This window comes from Ammospiza nelsoni, chromosome 18 (genome assembly GCF_027579445.1).
Source record: "Ammospiza nelsoni isolate bAmmNel1 chromosome 18, bAmmNel1.pri, whole genome shotgun sequence".
Classification (NCBI taxonomy): domain Eukaryota; kingdom Metazoa; phylum Chordata; class Aves; order Passeriformes; family Passerellidae; genus Ammospiza; species Ammospiza nelsoni.
This window is the reverse complement of record NC_080650.1, coordinates 6,940,918-6,967,887: the sequence shown is the minus strand read 5'-3', so window position 1 is coordinate 6,967,887 and position 26,970 is coordinate 6,940,918. Positions and strand designations below refer to the sequence as shown.

Genomic DNA, 26,970 nt, shown 5'->3' with positions numbered 1-26,970 from the left:
CTGAGTGTATTGTCAGTTCATACCTTCCTCTGGGCTTCTCTAACTTCCTTTTGCAAACAAGTTCTTCATTTTGGACTTTGCATTTAAGGAAAAAAACACACGGGGAGATCAAACAGAAACTTCCTCATCACCTTCCCTCCCATCCCATCTCCCTTTACACAAGGGAGTCAGGAGCAAAGCAGGAAGAGGAGGGGCTCCTAAAGTTCACCCCTCTACTGTCTCTCACTTCATTTGTGGCCTTGGCCTTGCATCTCTGTGCCTGTGCTTTGTCAGGAAGATGCTGGGAGCAAGGGGAGAGAAAAGACGTGGCATTTGTCCTGGGAGAAGGTAATGGAGTAGGAGTTCAGATGTGTGAAGGAAGCAAACTTATAAGGGAGAAGATGGAAAAGACTATAAATACCAGTGCTGGGAGGAAAGAGGAGCAGATGTTATTTCAGATCACAAGTGTGCATGTGAAAAAAAGCTTATCACCACCCCACGCCACCCGCAGAGCTGCCAGCGCAAGGAGTTCAGGAATTGTAGGAGGGACTTAAAATGAATACACAATCACTCCATTTGCTTTCTGCTGTTGAAATCAGGTTCAGTCTTCTTGGTTTTCAAGCTTCTTAGCACATTTCTGATAGTTAGGAATTTACTTCAAAACCAAAACAACAAATAAGTAGTACAAAAGCTGAGATTCTAATGAAATCACACAATTCCTTAAGGAAGCCATCAAGAATCTGTTAGAAAAATATGAGACTGGGCTGCTCCACGTCAGTGGGTCAGTGTATGAGAATCTGTGTAGTAAGATACATTCCTTTGTCAATGTATTCTTCTGCTCAGGTCTCTGGAAACTGGAAGTAAGCACATTTCCAGCTATATTATATGAGCTTGCAGATCTGGCAGATAGAACTTGGCCTGTGGGGGGAAATGATAAAAGTTGGGCTGCAGAAACCCAGCTTGTTGAAGAGAAGCTTAATCAAGCTCACAGCTCTGTTACTCATTTTTAAATCTTTTTTTTCATTTGTTGGCTCTCTGAATCTTTCTGGTATGAATCAGTATTGGCTCTGTGTGAGTGAATTTCTGGTAATACACCAGAATGAATGAGTAGGAAAGGAAGTATCAAGTAACTGAAATTGGGGCTGCCTTGAAAAATCTGATTTACAGTCTCTAGGCTGAGACTGGCAATGTTTTTTGCTGGCTAATTATACCAACTACAATCAGCTTTCATTCAGTGTTTTTGATGTGGATCTGTTTTGTACAAACTCTGTGTTTGAATTCTGCAAAAGGAACATGTTTAAATGCATGTAGGTATATATAATGTACAGACTTTTTGTCAGCATAGTCAGATTTTTTATAAGAGCTTAAATGGTTTGACTGTTCCGGTGTCTTGTTTTCATCTGCCCACATGTATTACACAGCCTGGGCAGGTTTATAATGGTATTGGAGAACCTAAAGACTGTATTTATAGAAGTGCCTAAGGGATTTAGAGTCTGGCTCTCTCTAAGAGTCCCACTGACTAGTTAGGAAGGAAAATTATAGGGAATGGTGCCAGTACAGCACTCTGCTTCCACACACAAACGTTAATCCAGAGAATACTTGCAGATAAATACTGTAGCTGAGCCAGATCCCAAGCTCATCTAGGTGAAGGGAGAAATTCCCTCTGAAGTCAATGGAAATTGGATCATGATAACACATCTAGAGAAGATTTAATATAGAACTGCATGACAGTAATTGATGCTCCTCTGGGACAACATTATCAAATTCCACCTAATTTGGAGCCAGTCAACCAATGCCAGCTGCACTATAATGTTTAACCAGGTGTTAAATAGATGTGAACTTCTTAGATTTTCTGTCAGGAGGAAACAAATAAAGATCACAGGAATCTAGAAGAATATTTTTTCTTCCCAGTATATATTTGTCTGTTATAGACTGGGATTTTTCTTGTGCATTTCTTTTTAAATGGTCTCTTTTCTTAAGCAGGGCTGAGGTGATAAACCATCACATAACACAACACAGTAAGGGCACTGTGCAGTGTCCCTGTGGCCCAGGGGCTGACAGGATTAGCTCTTTTCTCCTTGCCCTGTGCTACCTGCCCTAACTCTGAGTTTTGCGTTGAGCAGCGGACGAGGATGAGGATAAGGACGACGACTTCCGCGCGCCGCTGTACAAGAACGTGGAGATCAAAGGAATCCAAGTACGGATGAAGTGGTGCGCGACCTGCCACTTCTACCGCCCGCCCCGCTGCTCCCACTGCAGCGTCTGCGACAACTGCGTGGAGGTAACGCTGCTGGGCTGCCCTGCTCTGGGAACGGGCTGCTGGGCTGCCCTGCTCTGGGAACGGGCTGCTGGGCTGGCCAGCACGGGCTCTGGGCTGCCCCTGCTCTGGGAACGGGCTGCTGGGCTGCCCCACACGGGCTCTGGCCTTTCCCCTGCTCTGGGAACGGGCTGCTGGGCTGCCCTACACGGGCTCTGGCCTTTCCTCTGCTCTGGGAACGGGCTGCTGGGCTGCCCTACACGGGCTCTGGCCTTTCCTCTGCTCTGGGAACGGGCTGCTGGGCTGCCCCACGCAGGCTCTGGCCTTTCCCCTGCTCTGGGAACGGGCTGCTGCGCTGGCCAACGTGGGCTCTGGCCTGCTCCTGCTCTGGGAACGGGTTGCTGGGCTGGCCAACGTGGGCTCTGGCCTTTCCTCTGCTCTGGGAGCAGAGTTCCAGCTCTGGGGAGTTCACAGCTGGGCTCCTGTCGCCGGCCAGGGGTCTGTGTACAAGTCACAAACGGGACGGAACTGCTGAGGAACATGCCTTGAGCTGTTTTATTTTCTAGCATCAGTCTCATTGCATGGTTATGGCAAAGGGAAGAGGCCATCACCTCATACTCTAAGCAGCAAATTAAGAACTTAATGTTATGACAATGGGAAGAGGCCATCAGTTCATATTCTAGGCAGCAGACTAAGAACTTAATGTTATGACTTACTTTATAAGTTTTTTTTGACTAATCACACAAAGCAAAAGCATATTGGGGAGTTCTGGGGAGTTCACAGCTGGACTCCCACTGAGCAGTGCCATTGGTAGCACAGCCCTCAGTTATGTGTGTTACAAATGCAACGATGCTTGTTGTCAGCCCTGTCACCAGTGGTGATTAAAATAGAAATTTGTAATGCTGGCTGCATCTTCCTTGAGGTAGCTAAGGGATTGTGAATGTAAAAAAGGAGTGAATAGGAGAGTTGGTGGAGAGTTCAAGAGAGCAAGAAAATCAGGGTGAACCATTTCAGCTTGTCATGTGTGAGCTTAAGGTTCATAATTTAATTTGGTGCAAACTGGTGCCTACATTACTGGACAAGCAGAGAAGCCACAATGTGTGAATTCAGGAGAGCAAAACTCAGAGTTCAGCAAATGGTTCTCCAGTCAATGGAAGGAGCCCATGTCTTTGTAAATACCCCAGCTCAGAGCATGAGCTCATTCATGTTTCTAATGTTGATTGCTGTGAATTAGGGGACTTTCTTGATTCTTGTTACCCTTAGGGTCTTGGTGAGTCACACAGGATTTTTAAAAAATAACCCTAAACAGTAAGATGTGCTTTTGGGCTATAAGCATCTCCCAGACATGTAGGTACAGAGCACTGTATTCACAGCAGTGTATTGCCAGGGGACTTTTTATTGCTGAGCTGAAAATTCTACTTCTAAAGGTTCATTTCTGCTGCAAGGTCTATTTTTTTCAATAGAAAGATAAATCTTAATATGTCTAAAATATATTCAGCCGTGCCATTAAAATAAAAAGAATTACTAATCAGAAGGAGAAAAAATACCAGAGTCAGCTGGAATGCTGTATACACTACCTTTGTCCTAATCCTCTTTGCCATAAGCAAGAGAATAGTCCCAAAGAGAGCAGCACAGTTGCAAGTGAGAGAAAGGCTGGATTTATCTTGTGTCAGTCATATATCTAAGTTATAATTATCTGGAAGCAGTGCTGTGCCTAGTAACCATTGATAAATGGGACAAGGCTGTCCTGGTTTGGAAGGCTTTAGAAGGATGTGGGATTTTAGAAGCCTGAGAGTGAGGAGCTGCTAAGGTCCCTGGGTAGAGAGAAATAGCCACAGCTATTTGTTTGACACACAGTTTGTTTAGACTGCTGTGAATTGTTGCACAGAGCCGGATTTTTGGTAGAAAACCTGAATCATACATTACCAGTTTTAAAACATAAATGTTTTCACTAATTCTAGGTTCTGAGGATTGTTTAGATGATGGCAAATTCTCAGTTGTCCCATGGAGTTTCTTTCTTCCACCTTCCCCGGTGGCTCAGCATAAAAATTCATTTTCAGGAAATGAAGTTTTCTGAGAAAAAGATTGCTCAAAACTCAGTGGTATAAACAGTTGAAGTTTCATGCTGATGTAAGGCCTCCATGGGAGTCAGTTCTGCAGCAGAAATGAAAATGGGAGGGAATCCAAAAGGAACCTGCATAAAATAGCAGAAGGCAAGGTGACTCTGGCTTCTCCACAAGTTCTATTGATAGAATAGAGCTCTCCACAAGTTCTATTGATAGGTCAGTGGAGTGTTCTCTGCTATTCTGGTGCACAAGTAAAGAGCTCTGCTTGTAATTAAATTACTACTGCTGTGCAGGAATGTAGGCAAAAAGTATTAATGACTTCTGAATCAATAAATTGTGGCCTTAAACATGTTTTATTGATTCTTGTGATGCTTATTTCCCACTCACCTGTCATATTCTAGAAGAGCTTTGAGACAGTAACAGGAGTGACTCTGCTGGCTTTCCATGTAGGATCCACTCAGGGTTGTAGTTCCCATGTTTTCACTGTCAGTCTAGAATGTACAATCAAAATTATTTTCCCAAATATAAAACTTTAGAACCAATATGATAAAAATTAATAAACAGCAAAAGCAGACAACACTTGCAGAAATAAAACAAATTAAAACTTAAAGCATGCAGAGGGACCCAAAATGAATCTGTGACAATAGTCAGAATTTTGTTTTCTTAATTGGAATGTTTGCAGTGTATACTTACATAGTTTCATAATCCATAGGTATTTTGGGCTGCATACAGCCAGATTTGCATAACAGACAGATGTTATGTCAGCATTTCAGATATAGCCTGAAATGATCTTAATATTTAAGTCGCCCCTGTCCTTTTCTAATGTGCTTTGAAAAAGCTCTAATCCATTTTTTTGTATTTTGTAAATTTTTGGTAAATGCATTGTGCAAAATTAGAAATACAAAACCCCCTGTGTCATCATTGAGCAGTGCTTAAAAATAGCATTGCCACAAAGTGAAGAATACACAGTGTATTTGTCAGTGCAATGAATGTGTAATATCTGCTCTGCAGAACACAGAGGTAAGAAGGGTTTATTTCTTGCACCCGATCTTGTCTTCACGTCAGGAATAATCCCATTGGAGACAGTGGATTTACATGCTTACAAAACTGTGTAAAGGCACTTGGAGGGTGTCTGTGGCTTGCCCTCATTATTAAATCTCCTGTTAAAAGGGATCTGACTTTGTAAGGGACTTTGGACTTGTAACTGAGACAAATAGTTAGGTTTGGATTCATAACTTAATGGACCTATGCATAACTTTGCCTCTTGTCTGATCCTGCTGTTCTTTTTCTTTGTGACCTGCTTGGTAAAAAGGTACTTTTGTGTTCAAAATGGACTCATTGTTCAAAGTGGACTCATTCAGTGATGTATAAATACTGAAATGTGGGACAGGGCATTCTGCAGCACTATTACATCTTCAAACCATTCTAGGCTATAATAACTTCATTGTAATTGACTCATGCTAAGGATGATAAAAATGAGGGCTTCTGCTGCTAGCAGATAAATAGCCTGTCCTTTATGTTTGATATATCCTCTCTTCAAACCCTATAAACACTCAAGTACCTCTCCATTCATGAATAGAGAAACAACTTGGTCCTAAAAAGTCTTATAAAAGACAGTCAAGCATTTTGTAAAGCTGCAGAACTAGTCTGATGTAATTTTACATGACAGGGGTTCAGATTCATCTCTGAGGCAATGTATTTTCTTTCACTGTTTGGATATTTTTCCCTATCTCTCCCTTTCTTTACAAGGATTTTGACCATCACTGCCCATGGGTCAACAATTGCATAGGACGGAGGAACTACCGCTATTTTTTTCTCTTCTTGCTGTCCTTAAGTACACACATGGTTGGAGTGTTCACCTTTGGGCTCATCTTCGTCCTGAACCACATGGAAAAGCTGGGAGCAGCTCACACCACCATCACGTATCCTTCCTGTTGGTCTTTCCACACTCAAGGTGACTGAGGAGAATGGGCAAGAATGAATCTGTATATTTGTCCTCAGGGAGCTGGTGGAGCCTCTCCTGATCCCCCACTGCTCTCCTCCTGTAAATGCTCAGTGCAGGATTTCCTCTGTTCCCATTGTACCTGGGTGAGCGTGGATTGCTCCAGAAACTGTAGGTGACCCTTTGTCTTTCTCAATCTTTGTCATGACAGCCCAGCAGAAGGATGAGCTGCCTCCCTGAATTTAACTTAAAAGCAGGTGTAACTCTCAACTGCTGTTTGCTGAGTTTAGAATTCTGTTGCTGTGCTTTGGAGCAGAGGGTGCTCTGGAAGTAGCCCCCTGTGTGCTGGTGTAACACATGAATTGCTGGCTCTGAGGGGTGATTCTTTGCAAGGTAGAAAGGTAGAACTCAGAATCACTGAGTTCACTCAACTTTTTGACCATCTCAAGGGTGAGGACCCAGACTAGGAGCCGATGGACTTAACTTTGAGATGGAATTTAGTTAGGCCTTGCTAAAGGTGAGGAATAATTTGCACACATGAGACCCCACCTGGAGTGCTGTACCAACATCAGAAGGATGTGGAGCTGCTGGAGCAAGTCCAGAGGAGGCCACAGAGGTGTTCAGAGAGTCCCTCTGCTCTGGAGACAGGCTGGGAGAGTTGATGTTGTTCAGCCTGGAGAAGAGAAGGCTGTAGGAAGACCTAAGAGCCCTTTCCAGTGCCTAAAGGGGCTCCAGGGGAGCTGGAGAGGGACTTTGGACAAGGGTCTGGAGTGAAAGGTTGAGGGGGAGCAGCTTCAAACTGAAAGAGGGCAAGTTTAGATGAGATATTAGCATAAAATTCTTCACTATGAGGCCCTGTCACAGGTTGCCCAGAGAAGCTGTAGCCGCCCCTGGATCCCTGGAAGTGTCCAAGGCCAGGCTGGACAGGGCTTGGAGCAGCCTGGGACAATGAAAATGGAACTCCCCTGACAACAGGGGAGGTGGAACTAGATGATCCTTAAGGTCCCTTCCAACTCAAACCATTCTATGACACTGTTACACTCCCCTATATTTTTTCTCTCCTTTTCCTCTCCCTGTCTTTCACAGACCCTTTTTCCCTTCACTCATCCCAGTTTCTTTAACCCTTGGATACAGAATGGCTGTCATGTGTGTGGCTGGGTTGTTCTTTATCCCAGTCATTGGTCTCACTGGCTTCCACATTGTTCTGGTGGCCCGAGGGCGCACAACCAATGAGCAGGTAAGAAGCAATCCTTTCTCCATGTTTGTGGCTTAGGTGCTGAGGTGGGAAGGAAAGTCAGCAAGTCAGCTTGGGTAAAGCTAATGATGGTCCAAATCTTACCAGAAATGCTCTTATTGGAGCTTCTGTGAAGATCTAGGAAGGTTGCCTATTTTTTTTTTCAGATTTTTTTTTAATACACTGCAGGGAAAGATTTCCCTTTTTTAGCCACAGAGCACTACCCCAGGCTTATTTATTATTTAAAATCTACTCATGACCTTGAAATAGGTTTTATGTGGTAAGTACCATCAACCCCAGAAGTTCAAACTTTATGAGTCAGATTGAACAATCCATGAGATTGAGTGAAACAGAAAGGAAAAGATTAAATCATTTGCCCTCTCTCCTGGTATTTTGAGCTCCCCAGCAAGCCCTCACTGCCCTTAATAGGGTCTGAGTTAGCTCTTTGTCTCCCTCTGTGTCTCTCTCTCTTGTTCTCATGCATATGAGCTCACACACACAGAGTGCTGTTGGACCCAGCTTGGTTTGCTTCTCCAGACTAAGTGCCAACATTTGTGCCAAAAAGCCTGGAAAACTCCAGTTCCCCTGCAGTTGCTCAAATGTCCATGACCCACATCCCTGGGGTTGATGCAGACCTGCATTCATGTGCCCATTAATGGCTTGGTGTGGCAGATAGAGGTCAATGTGATGGGATCAATAACAGGTCCCTGCCAGCCCAAGGGCAGTTTGCAGGTGTGGCACAGGTCTCAGCCCTCATCCCAAGGCTCCTGAACTCTGTGCATCCCAGTGCTTTACCCTTGCACAGCTCCAGCTCCAAAGTGCCCCTCAGATCTGGGCTTTTTCACATTTTTCTCCACCATACTTCTTTTCCCTTGTGGTTTGGGGGGTTTTTTCAGATGGGTTTTTGCTGCCCTTGCCCCCATGGGTGCTCTGCAGCTCCACTGAGCTGTTTTGGCTGTCCTGGGGGCTGATGGCTCCATGCTGTGGAGCTGTCTGGCTCCTGGGCAGGCTGTGAGCGATGAAAACATCTGTCTGAGGCCAGGCCCTCGTAAACTGAGATGACATTGTCTCCATCCCACAAGAGACAATAAAAACTCTTATCCAGAAGAGTGTGGGAGGTTTACATAAGCAAGGAATCTGAAGTCATCCTGAGCAGTTGCCTAACATGGCCTTTGAACAAAGCAAGCTTCCATAGCTGTCATCTTCAAATGCTTTTCTCTGTCCTGCTCAGAATCATCTACTCTTCATTTTAAAATTAATTTTGGCCAAGTATTAGATTTGATAGTGCTAACAATAGTAGCTTGAAACACAGGGCATTTTGGTCTCATAGCCCAAATCGTGGTTTGCCTTAGGCTTGTCTTTGTGCAGTGATATAAACTCTCCATGAAAATTTTAGGCTGAAAAAGAAGGAAAAATTTAACTTTAAAAAATGTTAAATTTAATTTCATATGTTTATGGCTACACTAGAATTTAGAAAGGTTGATGATTTTTCTGTGATCAAAATAACCATTGGAAAATGTATCCTAGCTTGGTTTGGTTTCCTGAGCTACCAAACCACTTGAGATTTATTACATCTTCCCATGCCATTTTGAAAATTAAATATAATCTGGTCTTAATTTCTGCTTAGTCATATGTAGGGGTTATCTGTAACTGAAGGATGGATGTTCCCAGCCCTGAGGTCCTTTCAGAGGAAGCATATCTGAGTAATTAGAGCACCAGACCAGGAGAGATGGATGTGAGATCTGCTCCTGGCTTTGCCACTGTTATAAAACATTCTCTTTTCTCCTGCAGTCTCAGTGCTGATTCTCTTTTCTCACACTGGTGGTTATCTACTGTCAGCTTTGCAGTTGCAATATGCTCAGCTTATCTTGTTCTCTTTTCTCAGTACATTTTGTAGGCCAGTGGTACAGACATTTTTGGGTTTTTACTGTAAATTTTTGGTATTTAATAATTCTGGAGTTTGTAAGTTCTGAGCATTCATAGTAGGCAGACTGTGATTGAAAAGTGCATAGTGGCTGGGTTTAGATGTTTACTGAGCTTTCTGAATGCCTCTGAAATTCTTTTATGGAATGAAAATAACCCATAACCCAACATCTGCTCATATCCTGGTATTTTTAGTTTCTGAATAGAGTAAATAAATACCCTTCCTTCTTAGACTGCTTTCTAGCAGTGATTTTCAAACTACTTTAGAAACCAAATATAATTAGTACTGTAATCTGTGAGTTGGAGAAATTTTATTTTCATACTGTGTTTGAGAAAATGGGCACAGAGATATGAAATGCTTTGCCAGCATCTGGCACAAGTCAGTGTGAGCCCAGGATTGATTGCAGACGTGCCAAATGTCCCAGGCCCATGTTTTTATCAAAAGGTTGTTCTTCCAAATCTCAGAACTTCCAGCCTCTCTCTCTTGGCCTTTTAAAGAGCTTTATGTTATATCAACAAGGCCAGCATAATATATTGCAGAATCATTTAATCCTTGTTATTTTATGTGCAAGTTATTAAAGTATTTCTGGTGCTGTGTAAACTTGTTGCTAGATCAGAACTATGAGCTGATTAAAATGCTTTACTTGCAAACAACAACAACAGTAATGCTTTTAATGGCAACCACTATTAATCTCCCTGGCTTTATTGGTGTTTATCCCCATATGGTGACTTTTGAGCATGTGCCTGTAGAGTACAAACTCTTTATAATGCTTATGAAGCCTTGAATGGATCTCGCCAGTCTAATGAGGCTTGGCTTTTATTAAACCTGCTCATTTACAAGCAAACATTGTAATCACCAGGGAGTTCCTGGCACCCTCCCACGTAAGGCAGTGGTTTGTACTGATTGCTGCTCAGGATGAGATCTGAGAGAAACATTGCTCTCATCCAGCATTTGGGAACATTGATTCGACTTTGCTGTTGGTTTGGAGGGGTCTCGCCAAGGCAGAGGAGGGGAATGAAAGAGACCCAAACAGGATGTCTGGCTAGGAGCAGACACAAATCCAGTGCAGGAGCAGCATGGAGATGTGAACACATCACTTTGAAATCCAGTCATATTTAGCAATGTCCTTTTGGGAAGGATCTTGAGTGGAGTGCCTCCTAGCTGGAATTAGCTGACAGAGGTGGTGTGTCAGAGCTGGAGTGATAAAGTGCAGCATTCAAAGAAAAATGATCTGTTTGGGAAGGACAGAAGGGTCAGGCTTGTTGTTGGCTTTCTGAGGCTTGGATGATGACTTTTATGTAACCAGAGGTTTGAGCAGTGTCCTGAACATGTTTCCAGGTGACAGGGAAATTCCGTGGGGGAGTGAATCCTTTTACCCGCGGATGCTGTGGAAACGTGGAACATGTGCTCTGCAGCCCCTTGGCTCCCAGGTAAGAGAAATGCTCTCAGCTGGAATGAGGGAACAAGAATCCCTGTTGGTACAGGGGGAGAAATGTGCTTGGCTGGGCTCACAAGCCAAGGATCATTGATGGAATAAGGGGAAAGCAAAGCAAAACAGTCGTGAACGTAGAGCTCTGTGATAGCTGCTTCCCTGATGCATGGCTGTAACCTGTAACTTACCACCCTTATCCCAGAAATATTTTTTTGGCATGAGCTTGTTAAACTATGTCGAGCTCATACCCTTGTCTTCACCAGCTTCTTTATCCAGTGGATTTCAGTAACAAGGTAAATATCCATATGTTATCATATTGCCCACACTACTTCTTACACTCTACAGGCAATGTCCACTCTGCTGGGGAAAAGGGAGGAAGCTAAAATCAGCCTTTCTTCTTAAGAGTTAAATCTAATTTCAGGCTGCTGTGGTTTTCAATCTCACTGGCACTTTCATTATCATAAAACAGATTATCAATGAGATCTACATCACGAAACTTGAGATTTTATTTATGGCTTTCTATTTTTGGGGAAATGGATTTATCGTTTCACATTTTGAAATCAGGATCTTAATGCAGTAGATCAGATGGACTATAAATAATTCTAGGTGCTGAGCTGTCCAGCCTGCAAACATGTTCATAATCTTACTAGAAGACTTATTTGAGCCTTTTTAGGGTGTTGAACAATTCCAGACCCTGACACTCTTATCTGCGTTTTTCCCCCTTTGTTATGCAACAAATAATTCCTAAAGGACTGTTACATGTGTTAAAGACATTGGAGTAGCTGCTTCTCAAACCTTCCAAACATGAAAGTCAGGTCAAGGTGGATGAGAAGAGTTGGATATTAAATGCTGTGAGACACTTGTGTTAAGAGAGGGGTTGTGAGTACCATCATCATGGCTATTCACAGAATTGTAACAAGCAGAACATTTGTGTTTTGTGAACACCTGTTCAGATTGTTCTGTTTATTGAAGGTCCCTGAGCCATCACTACTAGAATGTCCTGTTCACTAGATAAAACAGAGAAAGCTGGTGTGTGTATTGATATTTAGGCATTGTACAGACACTGGCCAATTGCACTTAGAGAATTCTATCTAAAATCAGCCATTTCCTCTTAGATTTTTTGCTTCCTATAGACTTGGCAGTCTTTTTTACCTCCATTTATTTGAACACTAAACATGCTACAGAAACAAGTCACCATGTGGTAAGTTAGAACTGGCAGCACATCATCTTCTCCATGGTAACTCCCCATGTGCTGGGTCTTGTTCCCCAGACACTGACTCCCACCACAGGGCAGCTGTTTGGTGTTAACTGGGATCATGTAGTCAGTCACTTCTGTTGATGGAAGGCCTCTCTTGCTCTCTTCGTGCTCTTGTCCATTAGTGCTTAAAAAATTGCTGATTTTTTTAATGCATCTTCTCCTTTCGCTCACTAATTATTGTTTTTGGGTTTTTTTATTGCTGCTTAATTATTACATCTACTGAAATAAATTGAGGCTCTTACCTTGATTCTGACATATTCTTAAATCATAACCTGGAAGTGGGAAGATTTTTAAGCCTCGTTCTTAGGTTGCTGTTTATTTTAATGATGAGTGTTGCACAATTCATCAGGTACGTGGTTGAGCCCAAGAAGAAGCAAGCTGTGAGTGTGAAGCCTCCTTTCCTGAGGCCGGACTTGTCCGAGCGACAGATCACGGTGAAGATCAGCGACAACGGCATCCAAGCCAACCTCAACCGCAGCAAGGTGAGGGAATCTCCAAGCTCTGCTTTTGCAGGGCAGGGATTGAGCATTATCAAGCCTGGGAATGAGTCTGTCATTGACAAATCTCTTTGAGATGATGCAGAAACTGGAGTTTGAGTCCTTGTCATGTACTTCATGCTTTGAAAGTAATGCAAGTTCAGTAACTGCAGTTCTTGATCCAGTAAGAGGCAGCTCTTGCATGGAATCCCTCTGGGATTCTTTTGGAAGAGTTGCCTGTTCTTTGCAGTAGTTAATTTCTGTCCCAAGAGCTGTCACCTCTTCGTGTTCAAATTAATTTTAATGAACCCTTGTACCACCAGACCAGGTCAGCTGTTCTACTTCAGAGAACGCTCTGAGCTTCCAGGCTGCAGGAAGGCTTGTGGTCAAGGGCAAGGAATATTGACTCAGAAGCTGAGTTCTCTTTTCAGTTTCTCCTGTCATGAATAATAAAGAAGGATTTATTTAGTCCCATAAAAAGTGGTGGATTCAAATGAAGCCAACTTGTAAGATTTTTGTGGATAGTTACTTCCTTTGGAAGAAACTTTGAATAGTTACTTGCTGAGAGCTACCTGGAAAGTTGCTGAAAAATGCTAGAAAGCACTATTGTCTTCTACCACATATTAATTAGCATGATGATTATAGTACTTAGCCTGCCAAGTAGACCAGGATAGTACATTTAAAATTCTACTGGCTGGTTATGACAATGCTAATTTTACATGTGGCAGTCCTTGCCTGCAGTGGATGCTAAATCCTGTTTGTCATTATAGTTATAGGTAGTTCTGGTTCTTTGGTACAGCCAGCACTCTGCCACATGCTGCTATTGAACCAAGTTTCATGTAATGATTGATTTTTTTGGATCATTTTCAGTCTAAAATCAGCCTGGAAGGCCTGGAGGATAAGAGTATGGATGTGCAACCAACTCTCCCACCCAAAGGAGATCCAAGCAAGTACTCTGAGCTAAAAGGGCAGCTGGGCACCAGTGAAGGTATGTATGATCAGTGCTTTATTTTTATTTATAAGAAACTATTTTAGCCTCTTTAAAATGCTTCTTGTATTTTTTCAAAACTTGTGATCTGGGTGATGGATTTTTTTCCTATTTATAAGATTTCCAGACTAGGGGAATTAACAGCAGGAAAGGGAGAGAAAAGCCTGCTTGAAGTGGTTTATTCAAGCCTAGGTTAATTTTTCATGTCAGTTTTGCAGAGATTATAAACACTTTTAAACCCCTTCTTAAATCAATTTTAAAAATAAAAACATCTAAGGAATCAGAAATATTAGCATGACATTCTTGGGCGTTGCAAACTGAATTATTTCATTGGTAAGAATGTGAACTTTATGCTTTGATACTATTAAAAAAAACTTTTTTTTTTCAGGCAGAACTAGTAGCTGAATCCAACCCAAATATTTAGTATTTCAAATTAGGCAAAATTTCTACTCGCCAAAACATGTCACCCCATTCAACATATTGTGTCTTGTTTCTTCTTCTCTGTAGATGGCTGACGTGGCAGCAATGTGCTGTTACTGCCATTGGGAGCCCATTGATTTTGGTGGAATTCTGCACAAAGTACTGCAAGTTCTATTCTCTCTAGAACAGATCTGCTTGCAGAGCACGATGGATGGCAATGAATCACGGCTGACAGCTTTCTGTCCACACACATTTTAATAGAAATTTTTTTTTTTTTTCTTTTGCAGAAGGTGGCCTCTCACCCAAACTGATCAGCCCTCCCACTCCTGCCATGTACAAATACCGCCCAGGTTTCAGCAACACCCCCAAAGTTCACTACCACGCCACGGCCGAGCAGGTGAGCGCACTCCGAGTTTCTGCCCCAGCTAGTGCAGGCACTGTGGAGCTGAGGGGGAATTCACTGCAGGGCTCCAGTGAGTGCCAGAGTGGAAAAGTAGATAACAAAGCTTGGCACTGTTGTGTGACAGTGTATTATTTTCACTGTGCTCCTTATGGAAACATGTCTGGTTTCACAGCTTCCCCCTGCTGACACGTCTGTCCCTCTGCCAGGCGTGTGCTGCCACTGCTGCAGTGTCTCAGCCTCATCCTGGGGTGCTGAGAAGTGTCACCTCCCGTTGGCTTCTCCTGGCAGAGGTGCCACCTCACATTCCCTTCAGAGGGAGCTGGGCATGCTGAGTGCTTCTCTGGATCAGACCGCTTAGCCAACACTCAGTGTACTCACTGATTCCTTAAGATGTCAGCTTGCAAAATAGAAAGAACTTTTAAAGCATCCCAAGGGATATTTTAGTAAAAATTAACAGAAGAGTCCTCACATTTGACCTTCCTTAGCACCTTTTCAGTGCATTTGGATTATATGGAAAAAAACACCTTCCTAACTCTTGGCATCATTTTCACCTATCAAGAAAACTGAGGTCCAAACAATTAGACAGATTTGCTGGGGAATTTTGACAGTTTATTCTTTTGCATAGAAGTTATGAAACTTATTTCTCATGAATTTATTGCAAATATTCCTTGGCCCCTGGGACCTGAGAACAGCATTTGGAAAATCACTGCTCTAACTTGCATATTTGCAATATGTATCTAAGTCTTCATGCACCAGTGGAGACGCCCTTAACAAACACATACCACACACAGTGCAGTTTTCTCAAAATTAATTTCATCAGGTCCTTCAGTATCACCCCTGGAATAACAAGAAGGGGGTGATAGGAAGGAGTATTATGAAAGAAGTAAAAAAGGAAAATACGGTAGATAAAAACAATTGACTGTAGCAACACTGTAATAAGACAGAATGTTCCTTAAATAGTGAGGAAAGCTTTTCCTGAATCCTCCTCATTTTGAAAAGAAAGATGGTGATAGATAGTTTAATTGCAGCTATGACCAAGTTTAAGTTTTAGTCTTACTGCAGTAATGGTAAATCTTATTCTCTGGATTTGTCCACTTAATGAAGAAACAAGTGGCTTATGAGAGGGAACACAAGAACAATGTGTTCACTGTATCCAGAAAGTTTAATATCCTCTCATTTTCATTTTATTACATGAAAAATGGCTTGTTCATCCAGTTCAAAATAGTCTATTTACAGGCATCATGTAGCAATTTTGAGCTGTGGAAGCCACAGCATTCTGAGTCATAATGCCAAAAGTCAGAGAGCCAAGGAAGGTAGGCTTGTTGTGTTCATTCAGGGCACAGCCAGAGATGCAATATAGATACAGGGCAGGTTCTGATTAGGCCAGGGGACTGGGCAGTGCTGTGAAGTGATAACAGGGAACAGCACCTTCACTCTGAGGGCTGCTGTTTCAATCCTAACTCAAAACAGTGCTGTTGCTGTTGCTGACTGGTGTACAAGCTCTGGGGCCTTGTTCAGTTTTATAGTAGTCACAACTCTGTAGTAGTCAGCTGGGAGTATCATAAAATGGGGTTCACGTGAGGAGCTGATAGGAGGGCATGGATTTGTCTGCCAAGCCTAAGTAGGAGGTACAGAGGGAAAGAGACTGGGCTCTGTGAGGAATGCCATGGTGTCTGTTCTGTATCAGTTCTTCAGCCTGTCAGTGTAATTCTGCTTTTGAGCAGTGAAAGCTGCTAGGAAAGAGGCATTGGGACACAAGGATAAGTAGCACAAATACACTTAAAAGCTACGTCATTGCTCTCATCCTCCTTTACAGGCTGTCACTTGGTGTCCTTTTTCCAGAGAAGGCCAAATTTAGCACCATGCTCTAGAAGAGAGTGAGCTGTTTTGCATATTTCTCTATCTTCCAGCTGAAAGGAAAAAAGCTTTTTAAAAACATTCACAATAAACCAGGGGTTTGTCATTCAGTTTATTTTTTTAATCATTTTCCTTTAAAAGAAACTAAAGAACAAGCTGTGCCAACTGCATTTCTGATTAAATATGTGGCTGATAATAACTCTTTGTTTGCACAGCCAGTGTAGCCAATTTATTGTGCATTATGGAAACTCTTCCTTAAAAATAACAGTGAAAACTATTTGCTTAGCACAGAATGGCATTTTAAGTGAACAGAACTCTGAGCAATTTTCACAGAGTAAAACAAAGTGAAGTCCTATCTGTTTTTAGAGCACATAAATAAACTATGCACTTTGTTTCCTTTTCTGATGCGGCCACTTTCTCCTACACAGGCAATAAAAAAGAGAAAATTGCTTCATTTCATTGTCTAAATGGTGGGAAGGAGCCTCTCTGCTTTAATTAAGGTTAAGTGCCTAATTTTGAAGACCTATGACCAGAAGTTCAGAATTACTGAATATTCATAGTGCAGAGTAGAGTGGATAAGAGTGTGCTGGTCCCCAGCGTGTTGAAATGAAGCTCAAAATATTTCTGTCTCAGCACACAAGTCCAGACATCCCTCAACTCAAGAGCTATTTGTAGAAAATGTGAAGTGCAGTGCTTTTTCCAAGGGCAGTATTATCAGATAACAATCTGATTTACCTTGACTGAGACTTGAGTCTCAGCTTGTGTCTCATTCAGTGTCCATGTATTAACTTACATTTTACTGTCAATATTATTTAGCAACTCCTCCATGGTTCTAAGGTGCTAATCCATATGTTGAACAGGAGTCAGGAGATTTTCTTGTAATGAACCTGGGCTGGCAGTCAGAGGGAAGACCTTCAGCTCTGTCCTTCCATACACTCACTGAAAGAGCAAACCTGTACTTACATGTCACTGGCTTCTGTTTCTCATACTCACCTTTGTTTTAGATCACCTTGCAGGAGGGACACAGTCAGGGGGCTCTGATAGAAGAGGATGGCAGGAGCCTTGATTACCAGTCTGAACCCAGCTTGGACATCCCCAGCTACCGGAAGAGCTCCCTGCACAAGACCTACCAGTCTTCCCCACTCCAGATAGATTCCTTTGCCATCAATTCACGATCCCTGAGTCTGAAATCTGCTGGCAGGAGAGGGACAGACAAAGTGCCCCTTCATCCAATAAAGTCCGAAGGAGAGGCTTCCACCCCTTACAAAAGCATCTTTTCTCCCAATTCCCTGTCAAACAGAAATGGGAGTCTTTCCTATGACAGTTTGCTGAACCCCATGTCTCCCTCGGGGAGGAAGTGCATTGCCCATTCTGCAGTCAGCTCTGTTGGGTACCACTCCCCATACTTGTCAGCCAAAATGTGCCACCTGCGGGGCAGCGAGCTGCAGCGCCAGCCCCCGCAGAGCTTCAGCCCGGTGCTGGGCAGCCCGGCCCCGCATCAGCGAGAGCCCTCCCCAGTGCGCTACGATAACCTCTCCAAGACAATTATGGCATCCATCCAGGAGAGGAAAGAGATGGAAGAGAGGGAGAAGCTCCTCCACTCGCACCCTGACTCGGTGTTTGCAGACTCAGGTGTCTATGACACGCCCAGCTCCTACAGCCTGCAGCAAGTGAGCACGCTCTCGGAAGACCCGCGCAGCATGGCCATGAGATACGGATCCAGGGACAATCTGATGGCTGCCACCAGCTTTAGCACAAGGAACCCTGTACTGCAGTCCTCAGTGTCTTCACTCTCAAGTGCAATGACAAGAGCCCCAAGGACTTCCACAACCTCTCTGCAAGCTGATTTAGCCAATAATAACGTGCAGTCCCATCAAGCACTGCAGGGCAGGGTGAGCAATGGCTCCTACAAATCCCCAGGCCACCAGGTCCCATCGTCCCCCACAGGGATGCCTAGGTCACCCTCTTACGGAGGCCCGAAGGCTGTGTCGTTTGTAAACACTGTGGAAATCACAGAGGTGCAGTCAGTGGGAGCACAGAGGTATGTACTGCTTGAGGGGCTGAGAGCACTGGAAATCTGCTTGTGAGCAAGGGCTGGAGCTGGAGCTGCGCTGGAGGCACACCCTGAGGAGGTGTTTGCTGTGGGCCATGATGGTGGGAGGTTTGTGGGTGCTCTTCAGTTCTGTCACACCCCCACAGCAACCTCATCATGACAAAATGTTTGCACTTCTGCTGTACCTTGAACTGCAGGTGGTCACTTTTGCTGTAAATTCATAGTGAAACGATGTCATAGCTGAACTGGGGAATTATTTCCAAGGTGTGAGGTAGATTATTCCTCCCCTTAGGCACAAAAGGGTGGAACTGTTCTACTTTGCAGCCTGAAGGGAGGCTGACCCAGACATTGCATGGGTACAGAGGCAGAGCTGGGATCCTGCTTGTGCAACATACCCTCCACAGAGGGAAACATGCTGAGATCCTGGTGCTTGGCATTGACAGCTCTGTATTTACCAGTGTTGAGTGTCCATAGTACAGAACTGCTGATAAAAGCACAGAGCTTCATGATATTACCTTAAGGCCTTTCTGCTTCCTTCCTTTCTGTAAGAAAGCATGGAGAGAAAGGATTTGCTGTGCTGAAAGCCTCAGTAACTGCCACCTGAGCAAGATGCTCAGCTGCAGCTTCTGCATGTGCTTCTGTTTTCCTTCTGGAAGCTATGAAGCTTGGAAAGCTTGAAAAGATCGTGATCCTGCTGAGGATGTAGTATTTCAGCTTAGTTGGGACCTTGAGGGCAGCTCTTCAGAAATATCTAAGTTTCCTTTGTCTCTGGTACTTACTGTGCTGTGCTGGCCTTTGGTTTAGATCCCAGGTTTCTCTCTCCTGTTATCCAACAGTTTTGGAAAATGTACTGAAATGTGGGAGAACTATTATTGTAGACCTCCTGAAGTTAAGTGCAAACAAGTTGTTTCAGAGATGAGCAACAAAGTTTTGTTTACCTGGATATTTAACTGGGAAATGTTTTTTCTGAGAATTTGTTTCTGCTTTTAAAACACAGTTTGGCTTAAGGTCAGTGGTGAGCAGTGGTAACAGTTAAACTCTCCTGTGTCCTACAAATGCCTATGCAATTAGTTTGGAACAACAAAGCATTTAAGCAAGTAATTAAATTAACAGATATTACTCAGGCGTGGTCCACTAACCTAATGGCCAAATTAATTCTCTCATTTCAGTGGCTTTTCATCAAATGCACTGGCTTCAACCATCTTGCTCCCAGGCTTGAATATTTTGCAATGCTGGGAACTCAGGATGACAGGGGTAATTGTTTATTCTGAATGAAGCCATTCTGTACCACACTTTATCACTAATACTGCATCTTTTTATATTTCTTTTGGTGCAGGGATGACATGCAGTTGAAGACACCTCACAGTAAAATAAATGGACAGCCAAAAGGAATAGCCAGGTTGGGTTCAACATCAAGTTCCCAGGGGACACCAGTCAGCCCTGCTAGACACTCTAATGTTAAGAAGGTGTCTGGAGTTGGTGGAACAACCTATGAAATTTCAGTGTAAAATAAAATGAATTAAAAACAAAGAGCCATCCACTCAGCCAGCCATGAAGCTAGGAGCACTGTGAAGACTCAAACAACAACAAAGAAGGAGCAGCAGCAGTTGGCCACTCTCCTTTTCTTGTTTTGGGTTTGTTCTGTTTTCATCTTTCTCTTTTGGCCAAAAACCAGCTGCAGCCTTATTCTTGAAGGAATAATAAAATTGTACAGTCTATCAGACTCTTCCTGAACCGACAGGCATGAACTGGCTACGACCTAAGACCACACGGAGCGAAATTCCTTCCTGCAAGAGAGCGCTAAAGCCATTGTGCGCGTGTCTGTCCAACCACTCTGTTGTGCAGCTCTTGTGCTGTGAAACAGTTCAGTCAGCCAGGATCAGTCAGTTCTCCCATGCCCCTTCCCAGTTCTTCTGGCCAGCGAGGTGTCTGGTAGGAGCCAGAGGACTGGCTGCTGTTTTCCTGTTGACATGGAAAGTGGGGTTCCTGCGCTGGGCAGGAGCTTCTTTTCGTCCCCCGGGCGCTGCAGCTCAGGTTCCTCCTCCTGGGAAGGAACAAGGCAAGGCCACTTGGGCTGCAGACACCATGTCTTCTTCAAAAGCCTCCCTGGTCCCAGATGGGGGCAGGAGAAGGGATAGCAACAGCTTCTCCCCGTCTGCCGTTGGCCTCCCTGTGTGTGAAGTTGTGTGTGTGTGTGTGCGTGTTTGTCTCCATGGAAAAGGACCGCAACACCGGCGAGGATCTGCTACTCTGACCTCCTGCTCCCTCTGGGTTTGAAAGGCTTCTCTGACCCAGCAACAGAACCAAGCAGATGAGAAGAGAAATGTTCAGATGGAAGCATATTTTAAACAGCCATCAGCTGCTTTCCCTGCTCCCTCCTTACCTGTTGGATTTAGGCAATAACAGAGTTTACTGCCTCGCCCTGGTGCCGTCAGTGTAATCCCGCAGCAAGGTTATCATAAGCTGTCGAATTTACAGTGTGTGTAACTGAGCCAAGTGTGCATCTAAAGGATATAAATTTTCTGTCTGCCTAATTACTAGCACATTCCCTCTGGTCTTCAATACTGTTAGACAAAGGATTTTCAATTTGGGTTTTTTCCCCCCTGGGGAACAACTTTTTAAAATAATATCAATCAAATCTATTTAACATTCTGAGGTTTCTTTTTCCTGTCTCCAGAAAACTACATTTACTTTGTTGGATTTAAAGACAACTTTGCCATAAAAAACAAGAAAGGGGTGCATTACTTTTGTCAAAAATATGAGGACTCTGGCAAAGCTAATTTTGGGACAAATGGATTTTTATTTCTCTATTCCTTATCTCCTTTTCCTTACCATTCAGTTACCACCTCAGAAGTCAAAAGTACTGAGATCTGGACCAATGCTAACTTGCCAGATCATGTGTGCAATTAAGAATATCCTGAGCGACTGTTGCCAAAGTCACTAAAAATTGTTATTTATCACTGAGCCAGTCAGTATACAAGACCTCGACTTCCCACCTGGTTCTCTTGGTGAATAGTTTTGATTAGAGATCTAAATCCATCATTTTTCAGGATATTCGTTTCAAGGGGTTAAATCCTTTTCAGTCCTTGACTATAATGGAAAGCTCTCCAGGTATTTGGTAGCAATTCAGAATGTGTTAATAATATCTTACTTGTTTTCATGTATGTTGAGGTTAATTATTCCAGAAGGCAAATATTGACCTTAATTTTGCCTGGTTACAATTTATATTTTGATTTGATGAATCTTGACATCTGCTGCAATACATGGTTATTATGTCCCTTGTATATCACATTATTTTTTGGAGACAAAGGTTGAAGAGAACATAAGAAAGTTAATCATCTCTCTGTGTAATGCTCTATGTTGCCTGAAGGAAGAAACATGGAAAGCAATGCATCTGCAATAGGCTGAAGTTCTGAGAGAGTGAAGTAGAAATCAGTGTGCATTTTATTGCCTTGGTGATATTTTAAATGCCTGGTGTAGGGATATTGCAGAGCAGAGAAGCAATAGTGTTTCTGTGCAGATTTCTCACTGGCGTGTAGAACATTGTCTTTAGTTGGAGGCACCATGGTGCCAGAAGGATGCTGGCAAACTGGATCAGGTATAGATGGAGCAATATATATTAAAGAACTGGATGGGCTGGCTAATGAGAAGATTTAAAGGGCTAAAACATGCCACTGGCTAAGCAATGACGTGGAAATTGAGTATCATAATTTTACAAATATGTTACTTAAAAGTTGTAAAACCAAAGGTAAATCCAAGGGTTGTCACTGGTAGCCAATGCTCTACATTTAGAATGAGGCAGAAAAGATGGAGAGGAAGGGGCAATGAATAGTCTTCCAAGCAGAGTTTTGGACAAACTGTTTAGGACAGTCAAACTGTATTTGGACAAGTCATTAAAAAATTTCTGTGAGAGGTGAGTCTGTAGGGACAAGGGGTAGACCAGATGGCCTTACAGATTTCTTCCATCTTTAACTGTTATTAATCTGCAGTCTACCCTGATGTTAACTCCTCAGGAAGATGCAGTACTTCTTTAAGGACTGGAATTCACTCTGGTGCATAGAGTATCACAAAATTACTTGTTTTTAAAGTATCATGTATGCCATATGTAAGCCCTGAAAAAGAGGGGGTAGGAAACACATGGGATTAGGGAGTGAGACAAGGGCACATTTTATCATGTATCTTTGAATACGTACATGAAATTCATGCAAGCAAGGCTGAAAATTTGCACCAATGTAATATTTGAGATTTGCATCCCGGTGATGCTCCACTTTGATCGTTCTTTCTCTTGAATTTATAAATGAAAAAGCTACTGAGGAACTTGAAGGGCCAAAGAGCCTTTGAAGTTAACTACATTAGTTCATGAGAGAATTTCTCAGTAAGACTAAACACAGTATTGTGTGTATAAAGCACTAATATCCAGGGTTATTTTGACATAGTTCACAAGGGGTAAGGGAGAAAAAAAGGATGCACTGTGTCAGTACAGGTTCAGCAGTAAGGACTATGTATTTTGTGAGTAGTTTTGCCCACAGTTGACAGACATTCAACTTTTTCATAGGTTTACAATGGTACCAAAGTATTTTTTTTTTCCTTTTGAGGTTTGCTTTTAATTCAGTGCACATAGCCTGGAGTAAATGATTCAGATTTTCTGAAAGAATAATCTAAGCAGAACTGTTAACAGGAGATTGCATGCAGCAAATCCAGCCTCATTTCCATCCAAGGCACTGAACCTGCAGCTATTTACTCATAAATGTGTCTGTTCCATAGTTCCTGTTGTGGGACTGGGGACCTATTTATTAAATCTAATTTTTGAGCAGAATCCAGCCCATATTAAAGTACAGTTCTTGAAGCAGTTTACAGATCAGCAGTAAGGTTCTTCTGTCAAGATACCCTGCTTTTACAGACACTGCAGGCCAAATCTTCAGCTTGTATAAATTAGTGTGGCTCCATGAAAGCTCATTTAATTGATGCTAATTTATAGTAGGTGGGGATCAGCCATGAAAATCCAGCACGAGTTAACACATCCTGTAAAGTAGCTTTTTTATTTTTGTCATGCTTATTTCATGTTTCAAAAGTCTTAAATATTTTCAACATGTTTTTATTTGTAGCTGTGGATTGTATTACTTATTTAAAAAAGATCAATAGGTTTTTTTAGTTTACGCATCAGTTTTCATTGCATATTGCATTTTATTATCTGTTTGTTCCCTGTTCATATGCTCCCATTTAGCCTCCAGGTTTTCATTGTAGTACTTTTCTGCCTTGAAAAGTTGGATCTCTATATCTTTAGTTGTATAATATATTGAGTATTATGGAATTAAATGTACCTTACTACATGGGTGGGAGAGAGAGAAAATATTTTTACTTGAAGCCTTAATATTTTCTTTTTTTACTACTTTGTTTGTTGACCTCATAGGAAAGTCTGAATAGCAAAGACTTTGAAACTCCGGGCCAAATACTGCACTGACAGACAACCAGCATTTGGCCCCCTGTCAAAACTGGATGCAGACATAACCTGAAGTGAACAAGGGAAAAAGCCTCAGGGTGGCATATTTTCCTGAAGATCCTTACTACAGTCTCAAAACATGTCTGTAAGCAAGTACATTAAAGAAGTCTTCAAGTCTTGAATTTTTGAGGAAGGTGATAGCAGGAACTGCCCTAATATCTTACATCTGCTTTTTTTTTTTTTTTTTTTTTTTTTTTTTTTATTAAGCAAAACAAATGTATTTACTCAGTTTGGTTCAGCCAGCTCGGGGGGTTGCACAGAGCTCTGTGTTGGTAGCCATGTGCAGCACATGAGCTGTGGGGTGTTGCTGTTCTCATTCTAACCAAGCGTGATGTTGTGTCAACTCGGCCCACGAGGATCCCTCCCGGGCCTGACAGTGCACGTTCCTCAGATGATGCCTACTCTCCTACAAGCCTAATATGGAAATTGCAATGTGGTTTTCTTTGGACTATATCTGTGGTCCAGACTAGAGATATATAGAGAGATATATATATAGTCAATATTTTTTTGTGTGTGTGGGAAAGATGGGGTCAAGCTTTTCTGTCTCTGACAGTCTGGAAAGTCAATGTCGAACCGTTTTTATGGTCTGTATTTCACCTGTTCTGCCACCTTGAATTGTTGGAATGTATCCGTGCAGGCTTTGTGGAGCTCTGTCTGTAACCTTTTTTGTGGCTCTCGTAATACATATATATTTTTTAAACCTTTGGGTCACTTCAGTATTTTCAAGTGTCTGTTCCTGCCTCAGCTGCATTCATTTGCTGAGATGGTTCACGGTGTGCTGCCATTTCTCACTTCCACTTGTGCAAAACCTGAACTGGAAGAGCAGAACTGGAAAGGCCAGTTCCAGTGCAAAGGACAAAACTGACAAAATATTGAAAGAAGTGACTGCACAGTAAATCTCATTTTCAAGATGCCTATGGTAGAGTAGGAGATATGGTGAGTCTTTAAAAAGAGTGTCTCCCAGTTGTGACCAATGAATCTTGTTTGGGAGGTCACAGCAAGTGGTCCATGCAACAACACTAAATGAAGTTTTCTGTACTGTTTATTTAAGCTATGGGGTTAATAGGGATCCTGTGATCCAGCACAATTTGAATCATTGCCACAGAGTAACTGGAAAAATTTTTATATTGGTATTTGTTGAATACATTCTGTCCAGGTCATGTGGGTTTAGAAATCCCAAACATGCGCAATTCTTAATCTGTCTTCATCTGTCTATGTGTTTCTAGTCTTTGGAAATATGTCCATTTGATCTGTCAGACTGTCTTACAACACACACAGCTGCCAAGCCCTGCAGCTGCTGCAGGATTTCTGATGCCATAATTTGCATATATAGGCTAATTGCATTAAGCAAGGATCCATTCGAGCATGTTCATTATAAATGCCAGTCATATTTGTGTGCTGTTGTGTCTTCACGTGGCAGAGATTACCTTTTATATAAAATGGCCCAAACTGTAATCACCAGGCTCATGGATGTTGGCTACATCAAGCAGGATTATATAAGGCCATGATCTGTTTCAATACTTTTTATTTAAAGATATCTTGGCTTACAGGAATCTCAGCTTTCCTCTCTCTAAGTAATATGTAAATTATCCAAGTTTGTGTTTCATTTTTTCATTGTTGTTATTTTTCATTCTGCAGGACAAGTTTAGGTTCACATTTTGGAGCTTAATAAGGAGAGACAAAGGAAACTATTTATACAGGTGAATATGTCTTTTAAAAAGAGAGAATCAGTTTTACAATAAATAGATTAGAATTACTGTCAAAATTGGTTTTGTTCATCTTGTCACAATAACTTGAAATTTAACATAAGGCTTATTTCACAGCTGATATCTCTAACCCTGAAACATTTTTAAATGTTTAAAAACATTTCAAATTATATGAAGAAATATGATCTACTTTTAGAGATTAAAACGGTCCTGGAGAAGTGATGGTACATTTTACAGTGCCTTATATATATGTGTATATATTTATATGTATATATATAATGCCTATATGTATATAATGTATATGTAACAGTGTACATAGAGTCAGGTAAAACTAGTTACAGGTATCTCTGATATATTTTAAATTGAACAAATCTGTCTTGATAGAAAAAAAAAATGGCTGTAGCAGCACCAAAATACAAAACCGAAATTACTTTTAAAAAATGGAAGCAAATAAAGTAGACTGGAAACAGTGTTTCTGCCATTGGTTATGTTCCAGGCTGTGGAAGACTGGTAAACAGACACACCATTTTAAGGGATATTCAGAGAGAAGGGAGGCAGTGCTGGAAGATTGGAGAAAGTAGAGAATATGTAAGAGCAACTTGCCTTAGAAGTTGTGTTGCCATCCTGTTCACCTTTTACACGTCCATCCCCTGTGTGCATTTTTCAGGCAGTAATTTATGAAGCACTGACATAGCCTGTCCATTGATATTGGATGTAGAATACCCCTGGCCTGGGATGGACAGTGAGCACTGTGGGCAGTGCTGAGGTTTAATAACATTTCTAGACTGTGTTAAGATATTCTGTCAATCTGCTCCTCATTAATGGAAGTAATTTCTGCCTTTGTGGGCATGGCCAGTTTGATCAGACTACATGGCAGAAGTACACAACATGGCTTAGGCAGCAGATTCTGCCAGACCAGGAGCTTTTCTAGGGGTTTAGTTGCATTGTAGAAAAAAAGGAGAACCACAGGTAAGTCTTTTATTTTAAAAAATATCCCCTTTCTGAAATAAAATTCTTTTATGAACATAAGTAATTCAAAAATCTTTCTTTCAGCAGACTTGGTGAAGTATCTGCCATGTAAAAGCCATAAAGGCTGTGTGCTGCCTTCTGAGGTTTATTTCACACTTTTTAACTTCCAGCCTCCACTTGGGGCTTGGACTATCCATCTATCTCTTCAATATGGGGTAAGAGCAGGATTTTCAAGGATTTATTTGAGCATTGTCTGTGTGTGTGTGAAACCCTCCCACTGAGTTCAGTGGTAACTGAAAGAAATAATGGGAAGGATATGTGTGGTTGGCCAGAGAAATGGCAATGCCTGGAACTCTCTGAGGCAAAAGTTGTCTTCCATACAAGTGAAGAACTGTCCTTTAGTTAGCACTGTTGTTTTGGAACTAAACCATGCTTCAATAAACCTTACCACTGCACACAGTCAGCCATGAGGACTCAAAGTAGGGCTTTCAGCACCAAAATATGGG

The 26,970-nt window shown here is 42.2% G+C and overlaps 1 protein-coding gene across 1 annotated transcript in view; it reads left to right on the top strand.

Moving 5' to 3' along the window:
• ZDHHC8 (zinc finger DHHC-type palmitoyltransferase 8) overlaps nt 1-23,954 on the top strand; it is a 110,045-nt gene extending 86,091 nt beyond the window's left edge. The window contains exons 3-11 of the mRNA XM_059485454.1: nt 2,103-2,260; nt 6,052-6,224; nt 7,379-7,481; nt 10,741-10,832; nt 12,442-12,574; nt 13,439-13,556; nt 14,264-14,373; nt 17,241-18,277; nt 19,626-23,954. Coding sequence (XP_059341437.1) covers nt 2,103-2,260; nt 6,052-6,224; nt 7,379-7,481; nt 10,741-10,832; nt 12,442-12,574; nt 13,439-13,556; nt 14,264-14,373; nt 17,241-18,277; nt 19,626-19,797 — 2,096 coding nt within the window. The 3' untranslated portion in view covers nt 19,798-23,954. The remainder of the gene's footprint in view (nt 1-2,102; nt 2,261-6,051; nt 6,225-7,378; nt 7,482-10,740; nt 10,833-12,441; nt 12,575-13,438; nt 13,557-14,263; nt 14,374-17,240; nt 18,278-19,625) is intronic.
• The last annotated feature ends 3,016 nt before the right edge of the window (nt 23,955-26,970 follow it).